At 40.8% G+C, this 16,545-nt stretch overlaps 1 protein-coding gene across 5 annotated transcripts in view; it reads right to left on the bottom strand.

Annotated features, from left to right (window-relative positions):
* Positions 1-16,545, bottom strand: part of LOC133664922 (dedicator of cytokinesis protein 9-like) — a 270,243-nt gene continuing 253,698 nt past the window's right edge. For all 5 annotated transcript variants that reach the window (XM_062069950.1, XM_062069949.1, XM_062069946.1 and 2 more), the window contains exons 48-53: positions 15,514-15,660; positions 12,095-12,305; positions 7,291-7,481; positions 7,009-7,109; positions 5,708-5,846; positions 1-1,944 (exon numbers count right to left, since the gene is read on the bottom strand). In XM_062069950.1, the coding sequence (XP_061925934.1) occupies positions 1,822-1,944; positions 5,708-5,846; positions 7,009-7,109; positions 7,291-7,481; positions 12,095-12,305; positions 15,514-15,660 (912 nt within the window). In that variant the 3' untranslated portion in view covers positions 1-1,821. The remainder of the gene's footprint in view (positions 1,945-5,707; positions 5,847-7,008; positions 7,110-7,290; positions 7,482-12,094; positions 12,306-15,513; positions 15,661-16,545) is intronic.

Here is a 16,545-nt window from a genome sequence, read left to right on the forward strand (position 1 = left end):
TTCTAAAGAAATGAGTGTATTTTATTAAAAGAAAAGCATAGGGGAACATTTACAGCAGAACGGTGACTTTGTGTTAAATACAAATAAAAAAAAACATTGCTGCGCAAATATAAAAAGAATCCAAACACTAAATTGGTAAAAAGCCTCCAATAAGTCCCCCCCTGGTAGGTGCAGTGTCAGGTCCGAGCCCTCACTCACTTTGGCATGAAGGTGAACATCTGTACAGTGTATGAGCTTCACATATTGCACACGCTCCTTTTCTCTTTTCATATTTACATAAATAACAACCTTTTTTGTGTGCTTTAAATAGTCTGAAACGCTCCTAACTATTGAAGCAATTTTGTATTGGCTATAATGAGGCTGCGATTGTAGAAATATAATAAATGTAATGTACATGCTGCATTTACCGCTCATGTATGCATCGGTACAGTGGATTGTAGAAGAGGACTGCTGTACATTAAAAACACCGTGTGACAGGAAAATGAACTCAAATATAAAACTGGGATGGTGTAATGTAAGGACATGCTATATGTTGGGACTTCTCCAAGGAGCGCCGAGTCTCAACTGCTTCTCTGCGCGGCCACAAAGTCCATGTAGGCCACATAGTCCACATAGGCCACATAGTCCATGTCGGCCACATAGTCCATGTCGGCCACATAGTCCATGTAGGCCACATAGTCCATGTAGGCCACATAGTCCATGTCGGCCATATAGTCCATGTCGACCACGTAGTCCATGTCGGCCACGTAGTCCACATAGTCCATGTCGGCCACGTAGTCCACATAGTCCATGTAGGCCACATAGTCCATGTAGGCGACATAGTCCATGTCGGCCACATAGTCCATGTAGGCCACATAGTCCATTTAGGCCACATTGTCCATTTAGGCCACATTGTCCATTTAGGCCACATAGTCCATGTAGGCCACATAGTCCATGTCGGCCACATAGTCCATGTCGGCCACATAGTCCATGTTGGCCATATAGTCCACATAGTCCATGTAGGCCACATTGTCCATTTAGGCCACATTGTCCACATAGTCCATGTAGGCCACATAGTCCATGTTGGCCATATAGTCCATGTAGGCCACATTGTCCATTTAGGCCACATTGTCCACATAGTCCATGTAGGCCACATTGTCCATTTAGGCCACATTGTCCACATAGTCCATGTAGGCCACATAGTCCATGTAGGCGACATAGTCCATGTAGGCGACATAGTCCATGTCGGCCACATAGTCCATGTCGGCCACATAGTCCATGTCGGCCACATAGTCCATGTTGGCCATATAGTCCACATAGTCCATGTAGGCCACATTGTCCATTTAGGCCACATTGTCCACATAGTCCATGTAGGCCACATAGTCCATGTTGGCCATATAGTCCATGTAGGCCACATTGTCCATTTAGGCCACATTGTCCACATAGTCCATGTAGGCCACATTGTCCATTTAGGCCACATTGTCCACATAGTCCATGTAGGCCACATAGTCCATGTAGGCGACATAGTCCATGTAGGCGACATAGTCCATGTCGGCCACATAGTCCATGTAGGCCACATAGTCCATGTACGCCACATAGTCCATGTTGGCCATATAGTCCACATAGTCCATGTAGGCCACATTGTCCATTTAGGCCACATTGTCCACATAGTCCATGTAGGCCACATAGTCCATGTCGGCCACATAGTCCATGTCGGCCACATAGTCCATGTAGGCCACATAGTCCATGTCGGCCACATAGTCCATGTAGGCCACATATCCATGTCTGCCACCGCGTGGTGGTGTGGATAAGTCATTACCCTCGTCTGACCGCTTCTTAGCATCATACCACAGAGGAAGAGCTGGGTATGCCCTGGATGGTGGCACCTGTCGGTGTGCCGCTGATGGCGTTGAAGATGTGAAGCGAGTCCGGAAGAGCGCTCTTGATGTCTTCTACCGTGCTGATCTGGAAGAGGAAATTCCATATGGAAAACTAATTATTTCTGTTTTTTAAAATTTTTTTTAGGAAGTACACTCGCTGTATTGCAGAAACGCTGCTGCTCACTGCTCCCCTCACCTCCCAGGGGGTGATCAAGGGTGATGGGTCAAAAGCAGAGAATAATTTCACCACACCTCGTGTGTGTGTGTGTGTGACAATCATTGGTACTTCAACTTATACACACACCATAGTAATACTTGTATGTCTGACTAAGGTTGCCGTAATGGGCAGACAATCCATCAAGCGGTGTGGCTTCAAAGTCGTACTAAAACATTTTGACAGATTTTTGAGTGCCGTGTGTAATGTTCTTTATTTTCAATGGAACATTTAAAGTTTTGGTGTTGTTTACTGGCGTCATATTGCAGTCTACACGTATCTCTTATGTGTGACTACCATCTACTGGTCACACTTATCATTGCACCATGTACCAAATAAAATTGCTCCGAGGTCGGTAAGCACAACCAGAATTATTCCGTACATTAGGCACACCGGGTTATAAGGTTGATTTTTGAGAAAGTTAAAGGATTTTAAGTGCGCCTTATAGTCCGAAAAATACGGTACCTTTCCTGTAAAAATATCATTGGCCCTGACTTTCTGGTTCCTGTTTGGTAAAAATTAAAATACAAAATAATATCAAGATAATACTTTAATTATTATTATTCCAGCTATTTGTTGCATAGTGACTGAATGATGCTCTCCCTTGATTTGAGTTTACTCTGGGAACCGCTAAAGATTGGTCTCAGAAGATCTTAGTGATCTAGAGGGCTTATATAGTGGGAGCATATCAGTAATATACTTCGGCCCTAGACCATGTAGTGATTTATATGTGAGCAGGAGGATTTTGAAATTAATGTAAGGATTTAAGAATTGGTGTAATGTGCTCACATTTTTTGGCTTTTGTTAGAACTCTAGCAGCAGCGTTCTGAACAAGCTGTAGCTGCCTGACAGTTTTTTTGGGAAGACCTGCAAGGAGACCATTTCAATAGTCTAGCCTACTGGTAATAAAGGCATGTACAAGTTTTTCAAAGTCTTGAGTTGACATGAGCCCTGTAAGTCTTGTTACATTTTTGAGGTGATAGTAGGCCGATTTTGTTACTGATTTGATGTGACTGTCGAAATGTAAATCAGAATCTAAAATAACCCCAAGATTTCTGGCTTTATTTGAGATTTTCAGGGACAACTGCTTGAACTGGAGTGCGTGCCACTTTTCTCGTCGTCTTTTGTAAAATCTTGCGATCTTCCACCCTTCTTGATTTCTTCTTGAGGAACTCTGAAGAAGCGTTTATCAATTTTCGCGATTCGAACAGTTTGTAAAGGTGAAAACAATGCAAGCATAGGGCATTATTCTTCGGGAAAAGCTAAATGGCGCCGAGTACCCATTGAGAACCACTCGTATTCAATGAGCCGGACGTGACGTCATGTAACTATGGTCTCTGCAGGTTTCTACATATCAAATGTAAGACTTTTTTAACACCATCTTGAAAATTATTTAAGACCATTTCACATCCATACGGACAAAAAATACAATGACAAAGTAAAATCAGAGGTCCAGAATGAATTGTAAGTACCGTATTTTCCGGACTAGGAGGCACACTTAAAATAGCACCTTATAATAATTCTGGTTTTGCTTACCGACCTCGAAGCGTTTTTATTTGGTACATGGTGTAATGATAAGTGTGACCAGCAGATGGCAGTCACACATAAGAGACACATGTAGACTGCAATATGATGGCAGTCACACATACGAGATACGTGTAGACTGCGCTGTGTGTGAAGTGAATTATAATTATATAGCGCTTTTCTCTAGTGACTCAAAGCGCTTTTACATAGTGAAACCCAATGTCTAAGTTACCAGTGTTGGTGGCACTGGGAGCAGGTGGGTAAAGTGTCTTGCCCAAGGACACAACGGCAGTGACTGAGATGGCGGAAGCGGGGATCGAACCTGGAATCCTCAAGTTGCTGGCACGGCCACTCTACCAACTGAGCTATACCGCCCCTCATATTGATATAGTCATATTTCCACTATGATGGCAATATGACTCAAGTAAACAACACCACCTAAATCGTTGAACTTTTACTTACTCATCTTATGCAAGTCATTTGGCTTTGCCGCGGGCTTTCGTTAAGTTTTTCTCCGCTGCTATGCCCAGCTGTAACAACACAGCACACTAGCTGGTGGTGCTCAATAAATTCTGACAGGTAGCCTCCTTTAGTTCTGTTTTGTAGTTCCGTTTTAGCGTCCTCAAAAATCCAAACATTTAAAAAGCAAGATTGAAGTTTATGCGTGGTTTAAATAAAAGTAATGTCGATAGATTTTTAAGACCTTACAAAATCGTATTTAAGACCTTCTAGGAGATTTTTGGAGAATTTCAGACATTTTAAATTCAACGATTGGATTTAAGACTTTTTTAGACTTTTTAAGACCCCACGAATACCCTGTGTAACTCCCAGCAATAGATGGCACCAGTTAGTTGTATTAATTATTTTTGGAGAAATAGTTTTTTCATCCTGAACAAATAGGAGGTTGACCGGTGTCTGGGCATGGATTTTGTTTGTCTGTCTCACTGTCTGCTGTAGACCAAAATGTCTAACTTCACTTTTAAGGCCTAAGCTACTTTTTAAAAAACACAACAGAAAAAAAAATAAACAAATCACACAAGGCCAATTTCACAATCCTTACTTACAACACTTGCATTTTATGCTGCTGCACGTGAATGCATAAGCACAGAGATGCACATGTACATACAGTAGATAGTAGGGTTGCAAAGGGGTGGAACGTTTCCGGTAATTTTCCGGAAACTTTCCGGGAATTTACCACGGGAAGTTAAGCTCGGGAAGTTTGGAAATATTGACCATTTTTTGATTATTCAAAGTTGGACACCGTCCATGGGAATTAATGGGAATATATGGGAATATATGGAGAATTACATTAATGATATATTATTGGGCACTTGTCTATATGCTGCTGCATCTTTGTGGCATTTTTGACGTAGCTCTTTGCACAGTATTTGCAAATGTACACAGCCTTTCCGCCTGCATTGGTTGGGGTGAAATGTCTCCACACATCATACGTGGCATTATTCTGTTGGTATTTATTTATCTGCACATGTGATGGAGGAATGCACTGTGCAGGGTTGAATTTCTGCTGAATTTGCATTAAATCAAGTTGTTTTAGCTAATAATCATGCTGCAAGATCTAGCATGTTGCATTCAATGTTTATTCCCATTCATTTCCCATTAATTCCCATGGAAAGTTTCCAGCTTTGAATATTCCCGGAATTTTGCAACCCTAATAGATACTACTGTATTGTGTACATATGTAGGCATGCATGGAAATTATTGATTGAGCCAGCTGCTGCATTGGAAGCCCTCATACTAAAAGGTGTGTAGAGCATGATTTTATTTATTTATTGCTGATATGTAAAGGTAAGTGTCACCATCAAGGTGATACAAATACAAAAAATATGATCTCCTGAATTTATTTGTGAAGAATTGTGAATGTACTGTTGCAAATACAAATGTAAGAATGCAGAGGTCATGCTTCATGCAGTCATTTGGCTGGACCAATAAAAAACAACAAGACTTATTTTTCTGTATTTATCATCATTACCATCCAATCTGCACAAGTCAGCATCAGGGAAAAAGAGAGAACGGTGTTAACAACGTGCAAGTTGGCGATCACATCGTTACACACTCAACACTATTTGAAAAGTAAGTCCCGTGCACTTACTTGCTCGTGCATGATGATGGACAGCTCTCTGGCCAGGTCCCTGTAGTTGGCCTTCATCTCGTCGTGATACTCCTGTTGGTCCTCCTTGATCAGCCGCTCGTTGATTCCCAAGCCATGGCCGCACGCTTCCACAAAATACCTGCAAATGTAAAATGGATGTTAGGGTGTCACATTGATTCGGCCAAAGGGGGCCAAACCCAAAGCATGCTTTAGATTGGCCAAACAGGATTTATTAACTCTATATGTGTCCATTTACTGTAGTGTATTTTTCAATGTATACATACAGTCGTGGTCAAAAGTGTACATACACTTGTAAAGAACATAATGTCATGGCTGTCTTGAGTTTCCAATCATTTCTACAACTCTTATTTTTTTGTGATAGAGTGATTAGAGCACATACTTGTTGGTCACAAAAAACATTCATGAAGTTTGGTTCTTTTATGAATTTATTATGGGTCTACTGAAAATGTGAGCAAATCTGCTGGGTCAAAAGTATACATACAGCAATGTTAATATTTGGTTACATGTCTCTTGGCAAGTTTCACTGCAATAAGGCGCTTTTGGTAGCCATCCACAAGCTTCTGCTTGAATTTTTGACCACTCCTCTTGACAAAATTGGTGCAGTTCAGCTAAATGTGTTGGTTATCTGACATGGACTTGTTTCTTCAGCATTGTCCACACGTTTAAGTCAGGACTTTGGGAAGGCCATTCTAAAACCTTACTTCTAGCCTGATTTAGACATTGTTTTACCACTTTTGACGTGTGTTTGGGGTCATTGTCCTGTTGGAACACCCAACTGCGCCCAAGACCCAACCTCCGGGCTGATGATTTTTGGTTGTCCTGAAGAATTTTTCATTGTCCCATTTACTCTCTGTAAAGCACCAGTTCCATTGGCAGCAAAACAGGCCCAGAGCATAATACTACCACCACCATGCTTGACTGTAGGTGTGGTGGTCCTGGGATTAAAGGCCTCACCCTTTCTCCTCCAAACATATTGCTGGGTATTGTGGCCAATACATGGACAAAGATAAGACCTTCTGGAGGAAAGTTCTGTGGTCAGATGAAACAAAAATGAAGCTGTTTGGCCACAATACTCAGCAATATAAAAGAATAATAATAATAAAAGAAGGGCCTGATTTTGGACACTGGCGGGCCGGATCCGGTTTGGGGACCCCTGGTCCTAAGTGTTGTACGTGCATACAGATGTTTTATATTACAAGTATTTTGAGTTAAGAGCTCCGTCACAGAACCAAGAATATATTTTATCCTCGGATCTGTGACGGAGCGTGTTAAAGACTTACCTGAAGACCTCTTTCAACTGTTTGACCTTGTTGTCAGGATACTTCTTGGCACAGGCGTCGTCCAGGAAAGCACGAGCGTAGGCAAGCGGCCCGGCATTTACCTGCAAAAATAAATGTGGCCATAATTCAATGATAATTATAAGCTCGATTGGCATTAGTTCATGTGCATGCTCATTTGTTCGTGTGCAACAGCTTCAGTGGATCAACCTTTTTTTATTGAATAGTTACAGGTCACACACTGATGTTTAAAAACTGAGGACGTGTTGAGTCGCAGACAACCACCTGGACACTGATGCTGCCCTGCAGTTTGAGTTGCAGACGGATCATGTCCACCTCGCTGGAGGAGCAGAGTTGATTTATCTCAGCCACCTTCTTGCTCATCTCATCGATAGCCACCTCGATGGGGCTGAGGTCCACGTGCTGCTGGTACATCACTGCGATGCGTTTCTTCACGTAAGGGAAACGGTGTGTGGCTGTGGGACAAAAAAAAAAAAAAAAAAAAAAAGGTGACAGGCAAACCTTCTCACTTCTCGTGTCGACATATTCAAGTCAAAACAAGCCTACAGTAAAGATAAGAATCTGCGCTTGAACTTTTGGATATGATGCACCATAAAGTAATACAAGTGTGATTGTAGCTTGGGAGAAGTCCTTGACAAACAAGCTGACATGCTCAGGATCTAATCTACATCTTCTATTCATGCAACAAACTCAACTTTACTACTGAGCAATGACGTGCGTGCACGACATGTGACACGTGCACGTGCTATGATGCACAAAACCCCCAAACCAGTGAAGTTGTCACGTTGTGTAAATGGTAAATAAAAACAGAATACAATGATCTGCAAATCCTTTTCAACTTATATTCAATTGAATAGATAGCAAAGACAAGATGCTTCCATTTTTTTTGTGCAAATATTAGCTCATTTGAAATTTGATGCCTGCAATATGTTTCAAAAAAGCTGGCACGAGTGGCAAAAAAGACTGAGAAAGTTGGTGAATGCTCATCAAAAACTTATTTGGAACATCCCACAGGTGAACAGGCTAATTGGGAACAGGTGGGTGCAATGATTGGGTATAAAAGCAGCTTCCATGAAATGCTCAGTCATTCACAAATAAGGATGGGGCGAGGGTCACCACTTTGTCAACAAATGCGTTTAAGAACGGTTGAAGAGCAACATTTCTCAACAAGTTTTTGCAAGGAATTTAGGGATTTCACCATCTACGGTCCGTAATATCATCAAAAGGTTCAGAGAATCTGGAGGAATCTGGCAAGGCTGAAAACCAATATTGAATGCCCGTGACTTTCTATCCCTCAGGCGGTACTGCATCAAAAAGCCACATCAGTGTGTAAAGGATATCACCACATGGGCTCAGGAACACTTCAGAAAACCACTGTCAGTAACTACAGTTCATTGCTACATCTGTAAGTGCAAGTTAAAACTCTACTATGCAAAGCGAAAGCCATTTGTCAACAACACCCAGAAACATATGTTGCCATCCTAGTGGTTAGAGTGTCTGCCCTGAGATCGGTAGGTTGTAGTTCAAATCCTAGCCGAGTCATACCAAAGACTATAAAAATGGGACCCATAACCTCCCTGTTTGGCACTCAGCAACAAAGGGTTGGAGTTGGGGGTTAAATCACCAAAATGATTCCCGGGCGCGGCGCCGCTGCTGCCCACTGCTCCCCAAGGGGATGGGACAAATGCAGAGGACAAATTTCACCACATCTAGTGTGTGTGTGACAATCATTGGTACTTTAATCTTAATCTTAATCCAAGCAACGTCTTTTTCATGGACGCCCCTGCTTATTTCAGCAAGACAATGCCAAGTCACATTCTGCCATACTTGCCAACCCTCCCGAATTTTCCGGGAGACTCCCGAATTTCAGTGCCTTTCACGAAAATCTCCCGGGATAACCATTCTCCCAAAATTCTCCCGATTTCCAGCCGGACTTAAGGCACGCCCCCTCCAGGTCCGTGCGGACCTGAGTGAGGACAGCCTGTCGTCACGTCCGCTTGGCCAACCAAAAAGTAACCACAGAACACTATAGCTGCCATATAGGGTTTTGTGGTTACTTTTTGGTTGGCCAACGGTTTACGTTGTATTGCGCACCCTGATGGCAAGTGTGGGAGTCGGTTCTGAAGTATGAAGTAAAGAGACGTAACTTCGTCACCTCGCCTGGTTATTGACTCCAACCCAGAATATTACACTGCCCATACCTATGCTCCTTCAAAGGCTGTGCTACTGGCTGCAAAGCATTGCACTTTCAAATACAACAATGAGTAGAGAGGAGTGTTATGTGTGTATATGTGTAAATAAATGAACACTGAAATTCAAGTATTTATTTTATTTATATGTATATAATAAAATACATATATATATAGCTAGAATTCACTGAAAGTCAAGTATTTATTTCATTTATTTATATATATATATATATATATATAAGAAATACTTGTAACTAAATAACTGAATTCTAGTTATAAATATACTCCTCCCCCGTTAACCCCACCACTACCCACCTCAAACCCCCCCCCAAATCTACCGAATTTGGAGGTCTCAAGGTTGGCAAGTGTGCATTCTGCAGGTGTTACAACAGTGTGGTTTTGTAGTAAAAAGAGTGGAGGTACTAGACTGGCCTGTCTTAAAAATGTGTGGCGCATTATGAAGCGTAAAATACAACAACGAAGACCCCGGACTGTTGAACAACTTAAGCTGTACATCAAGCAAGAATGAGAAAGAATTCCACCTGAAAAGCTTCAAAAATGTGTCTCCTCAGTTCCCAAACGTTTACTGAGTGTTGTTAAAAGGAAAGGCCATGTAACACAGTGGTAAAAATGCCCCTGTGACAACTTTTTTGCAATGTGTTGCTGCCATTAAATTCAAAGTTAATGATTATTTGCAAAAATAAATTAAGTTTCTCAGTGTGTACATTAAATATCTTGTCTTTGCAGTCTATTCAATTGAATGTAAGTTGAAAAGGATTTGCAAATCATTGTATTCTGTTTTTATTTACGACTTACACATTGTGCCAACTCCACTGGTTTTGGGTTTTGTACGTGAGTCATGTGGTTGATTAATACGAATGGAGGTAACTCCCCACCAAAAAAAAAAATCACCAAAGTTTTGAAGTGCACACAATTTCAAGGTAGGTAGGTTAGAGTTATGGCATGATTACCAACGTACGCTATACCAGCTCGTTCCTCCAGCTGCAAATCCTTTAGCGTAGAATGACGTGCACATCCAAAGAAAAATCACAGCCTGTGCAGTGGCTTTTACGACATGTTCTAAATACTCCAGTTTGGAGTGCATTTTGGACACCACTGCTTTTTAGTTAGGGATACGGCGAGTATTATTGCAGCTGGAAGTAACCAGTGCATTATAACAGTCATTTTCATTGCAAATATTGACCAGAAACCGGAAAAGATGTTTGCTGCGGTGGTTTGTACGCCCTTTGAACGAGTCAGATACACACAGTAAGCAATGTTCGACAAGCCGACCAATCACAAGGTTGGATGTACAGTACAGGCCAAAAGTTTGGACACACCTTCTCATTCAATCTTTATTTTCATGACTATTTACATTGTAGATTGTCACATCAAAACTATGAATGAACACATGTGGAGTTATGTACTTAACAAAAAAAAAGGTGAAATAACTGAAAACATGTTTTATATTCTAGTTTCGTCAAAATAGCCACCCTTTGCTCTGATTACTGCTTTTGCACACTCTTGGCATTCTCTCCATGAGCTTCAAGAGGTAGTCACCTGAAATGGTTCTCACTTCACAGGTGTGCCTTATCAGGGTTGATTAGTGGAATTTGTTGCTTTATCAATGGGGTTGTGTTGTGAATGAGAAGGTGTGTCCAAACTTTTGGCCGGTACTGTACATTTCACAATACTTGAGAAAGTTGAGAGGATTTGCAGGGGTAGGGACGAGTCTGTGTAGCGTACAGGATAAGCATAATCCAGGTTTCAGAGTTTCAACTCAAAAACTAAAACCAGTGAAATGCAACTAAAATGCGCCCTAATGGAGGCCTATTCTCCTGTTTGCGCTAAAGTCTTTTTTTAACCATGTGATTTTTCTCCCAACCAGCCTGCAGAAACGCCCACCCCGCGTAAGAATGAAAACAGGCTATTAACTACACAGATTTTGCTGTGACACCTTTTTTTGTCTGTGTGAAAATTGCGGAACACCGAGCACTTGTGTAGGTCATTGAAATCCATGAAGAAAAAAATTTATTTTTAATTTTTAAAAAGGCCGTATTGGATGTAGTGTGTGTATGCATGCTACAACAGCTTTTTCATTCTGTCTGGATATGAATAATAACTTTGTTTCACTTATACAGATTTTGCCGTGACGCCTTTTTTCGTCTGTGTGAAAATTGCGGAACACAGAGCACTTGTGTAGGTCATTGAAATCCATGAAGAAAAAACTGTTTTTTAAAAAAAAAAAAGGTCGTATTGGATGTAGTGTGTGTATGCACGCTACAACAGCTTCTTCTTTCTGTCTGAATGTGAATAATAAACTGTAGCTGAAACTTTGTTTCACTTGTTATTATAACCATCCAGGTGTTATTTGTGATGTTAAGAGTTCTGTTTAAACCAATTGTTTTTGAAGCCATGAGGCGTCAGAGGGGCTTGCCAGGACAGCTCTGTGTCTTCTCGTGTGTGCGAGTGCTAAAGTGACAGCTGACAGTTTGACGGTAACAATCGGATAAACTGATTCAAAATGTACTACATTTATTGGTGTTATGCTTGCTACATTCTTGTTCATCATATGTGTTCAATAAAGGGATTGTTGATCACCTCGTTGTATCGTCCGATATACGCTAGTTCCAATAGTCACATACTGTAGTTCAATGATGGCCTCACAGTCCTGCCCAAATTGTTGCGTAACCTTTATGCTATTGTCGCAAGATGTCCAAAGCAGTTGAGTGAGTTGCTTTCGTTCTCTATGGTGGCCCTTAAAGGTAAAAAAGGCTCCAGACTGGACTTCATGTTAAATGGTGCAAATAATTAACTTTTTCCAAGACTCGGTCCACCCATGCTTGACCAATGCAACATTGTACAGTAGAGCCACTTACTGGTTAGTATCGTGCGGCGTTTGCACTGCTCCTCCACCCCGCCTTGCTTTTTGCCCGACACAGTAAAAGGCATCTCGAACACAAATCGGCGGATGTTGTGGCTTTTTTCAAAGTCTGTCTTCCTGTCTGCTAGTTCCTTGTCCTCCATGTCAGGTGTCACGTGCGTCACTTGTATGTATGCATACTTAGAATCCAGGTCTTTGGGGTTGATCTGTAGAGGGTGAACATTAATTATTTAGCACACGGTCACTGTGACAAAATACCATCACTATTAACATGAAGCACAAGAAAGTATTATTAGTAGGGATGTGCCGATCAATCAGCCACCGATCAGTATCGGACGATTTTCTTGGAAAAGTATGTGATCGCCATTGTCGTTTAATACCTTTTGATGTTGATTATAAACACCGATCCATTCTGGCTAATATTGTATTTATTTGTAGTCCCTATTTGCCAAACGTCCCTTGAAAAACGGAATTGTCCTGTGTTTAGTAACATAAGTACGCGTCCCTTATCAATCTGTAAGAGGACGCACTTAGTCCCGTATTACCATGTCAATAAATAAATCAAATCAGTCTTTGAAACGTCAATGGAATTATTGCATGACAAGGCGCTTTTTATATTCCGTTTTACAGTAAAGAGGCAGCCCTTACCAGTTTCAGCACTGCAAAAACTGAAATCTAAGTAAGATTAAATATCTCAAATAAGGGTGATATTTGCTTATTTTCTGTCTGATAAGATAATTCTTCTCACTAAGCAGATTTTATGTGAGAGTGTTTTACTTGTTTTAAGGGTTTTGGTCCTAAATTTTCTTTGTAAGATATTACAGCTTGTTGCTGAGATTTGATGACCTATATTGACTAAAACATGCTTGAAACTAGAATATCAAGTGTTGCAAAGCTGTGTCATTAACACTCACAAGTATAAAACTGCTTTTTCAAAGTAATAATTTCTTATTTCAAGCATGAAATAAAAAATCTTAACTTTGACACAATCGTGTCTCATGATTAAAACAGATGACAGCCAAATGGACTTTGCTGTTTTATTTTCAATGAAACAATAGAAAAGATGTACTCATATAGTGGGCTCTGTACCGAGGATGTCGTTGTGGCTTGTACAGCCCTTTGAGACACTTGTGATTTAGGGCTATATAAATAAACATTGATTGATTGATTGATGATATAGTAGTACAGTTGGCACAGTACAGTAAACTGACGGTTAGTATTTATACATTTAACATGTGACATTTCAAACTATTTTGAACAGAAATAGTTCATGCACATTCAGATAAATTCTTCAAAATTACAATCAAAAAAATGTGGCTGGGGGCCAGGGCTGTAAAAAAAAAAAAAAATATATATATATATATGCCTCACGCACTAATTGACTGAAAGAGCACGCACTTGGCGCGATGATGTCATGTTAACAATGGAAAAATGCATTTTTAGACCATATGATTTGCCTGAGCGGCTAGTAGACCCCGAGAGTAACAAGCGGTTGCCTTGTTGCCTTTCCATTAAGAAAAATAAACTAGTTTTTACTATAAGTTTGCTGGTTTCAAGAAATGTATTGCCTATTGCATATCATTATGTCAAGATAATGGCACTAGCATTTACTTAATTTAAGAATATTTTTTAACATATTGAGAAAAAAGGTCTCATATTTGTTTTTTCGATCAAGAAAAGTGCACTTGTTATTAGTGAGAATATACTTATTGTAAGGTACTTTGGGGTTCATTGAGGTTAGCTAATTTTACTTGTTTTGGAAAGTCTTGACAAGCCAAATTTTCTTGTTCTATTGGCAGATAATTTTCATTAGTTCAAGTAAAATACCCCTGATTTTATTTATTTTTTTCTTGTTTTTGAACACTGACTTTTTGCAGTGAGGACCAATGAGCTGACAGCACCCTCACACATGACCATTACAACACAGAATTCGGCTCATCTCATTGTTCAAGGCACTGGCGTGTGCAACGGAATTACCGGAAGAAAACAGACAAGAACACAAAAGCATGGCTGACAGGCGATGACGCCGAGACCAATGCTTACGTATACAAGTAACACCTCAATACGCATTCTCCTCCGAGGAACAAAACGAAAAGGCTGCAGAAATACAAATTCGATTAGGAAAAGGAAAATATGTGGCTAGAAAAGGTGAACGGTTCTGTCTACAAAGTGCATTGCGTGGTTTTCCGCCCTGTTTTTCTATTGCCCATGATGGTGGAATGTGGGACGTTTGATTGATTGATTGATTGAGACTTTTATTAGTAGGTTGCACAGTGAAGTACATATTCCGTACAATTGACCACTAAATGGTAACACCCGAATAAGTTTTTCAACTTGTTTAAGTCGGGGTCCACTTAAATTGATTCATGATACAGATATATACTATCATATATACTATCATCATAATACAGTCATCACACAAGATAATCACATTGAATTATTTACATTATTTACAATCAGGAGTGTGGAGGGGGGGTGGGGTGGGGGGGTGGGTGGGGTGGGGATATGGACATCAAGTAGTGGACATAGAGAGAGAGAGAGAGAGAGAGAGAGAGAGAGAGAGAGAGAGAGAGAGAGAGAGAGAGATCAGAAGGCATAAGAAAAAGAATCTGCATTTGATTGTTTACATTTGATTATTAGCAATCCGGGGAGGGTGTTAGTTTAGGGTTGTAGCTGCCTGGAGGTGAACTTTTATAGCGGTTTTGAAGGAAGATAGAGATGCCCTTTCTTTTATACCTGTTGGGAGCGCATTCCACATTGATGTGGCATAGAAAGAGAATGAGTTAAGACCTTTGTTAGTTCGGAATCTGGGTTTAACGTGGTTAGTGGAGCACCCCCTGGTGTTGTGGTTATGGCGGTCATTTACGTTAAGGAAGTAGTTTGACATGTACTTCGGTATCAGGGAGGTGTAGCGGATTTTATAGACTAGGCTCAGTGCAAGTTGTTTAACTCTGTCCTCCACCTTGAGCCAGCCCACTTTAGAGAAGTGGGTAGGAGTGAGGTGGGATCTGGGGTGGAGGTCTAGAAGCAACCTGACTAGTAGCTAGTAGTGGTCAGAAAAAAATAACAAAGGCAACAAAACCAGTGGAAACCTTGACCGGTTTGTTGTCCGTCCGGCAACACCAACAACCAACCAGAAGTCAAACAGAACATTATTTTCTTTAAGAGTTATATTTACTTCATTTTGATATTTTCAAATTGTGCATTAAACATAAGTTGTTGAGCAATTTGTTTCCTATGGAGCCAATTCATATTACTCCAAAACCTGCATTTATTTAAATCTAAGTTTGAGTTAAATAGTATCGTTTCACTAAAAAAATGGTAAATGGATTATACTTGTATAGCGCTTTTGTATAGGTGTCGGAATCGGCAGCATAAATCCCTGATCGGAACATCCCTAATCATTAGACTCACTTTCCCAGAATCCTGAATCATCTTCACGTTCTCCTGACCAAACTTGTCAGAGTATAACTTCAGGAGCCTCTGAGATATCTCAGACAGCGGCGTGAATTTTGGTTCTTTGTAGATATATTCCTTCCCATCTTCATCCTCAAAGAAGCCCTAAAAGCAAGAAAAACACATGCTAAGTATGTAGCTTAGGTATTACACACACACAAATACCCAATCAAAACATTCCCTGATATTTAAAGCACACCAAACAGAAGCAGCAACCACTGGCCACAACATTAAGAAGGCATCCGAATGAGATGAGCGACAATCAACAATTCTGCAACAATGCAGCAGTACTGAAAAAGCCTTTAAAAAAAACAAAAACAGGTGAGTGTATTATATTTATATAGCGCTTTTCTCTAGTGACTCAAAGCGCTTTACATAGTGAAACCCAATATCTAAGTTACATTTTTAAACCAGTGTGGGTGGCACTGGGAGCTGGTGGGTAAAGTGTCTTGCCCAAGGACACAACGGCAGTGACTAGGATGGCGGAAGCGGGGATCGAACCTGGAACCCTCAAGTTGCTCATTCATTCAATTGTCTTACATTGTGTTACACCTACTCAGTGGCCTTGTGGTTAGAGCGTCCGCCCTGAGATCGGTAGGTCGTGAGTTCAAACCCTGGCCGAGTCATACCAAAGAATATAAAATTGGGACCCATTACCTCCCTGCTTGGCACTCAGCATCAAGGGTTGGAATTGGGTGTCAGAATAATTGTATCACAAAACTTTGTGTTTCCATGAGTTCCCGGCGAGCAGACAAAAGCTGTCTTTTATCTTACCAATCAAAAGGCTTGTAAAACTCCACTGTGTAGGATGGGAAGCGACATGAAGGTGTCGGTTTCCTTGATGTATTGTAATCCACAGGAAGATTTTGTCTTGACCTGAGATCTACAAAGCGGAGAGGAAGCAGGACCTGACCCCCCTCAGGGCACCTTTTCTTTGAATTGTTTTGTAACCAAAGGCAGCGGCTGTTTACGACCCCCATTCCTTTAGAA

This window comes from Entelurus aequoreus, linkage group LG14 (assembly GCF_033978785.1).
Source record: "Entelurus aequoreus isolate RoL-2023_Sb linkage group LG14, RoL_Eaeq_v1.1, whole genome shotgun sequence".
Classification (NCBI taxonomy): domain Eukaryota; kingdom Metazoa; phylum Chordata; class Actinopteri; order Syngnathiformes; family Syngnathidae; genus Entelurus; species Entelurus aequoreus.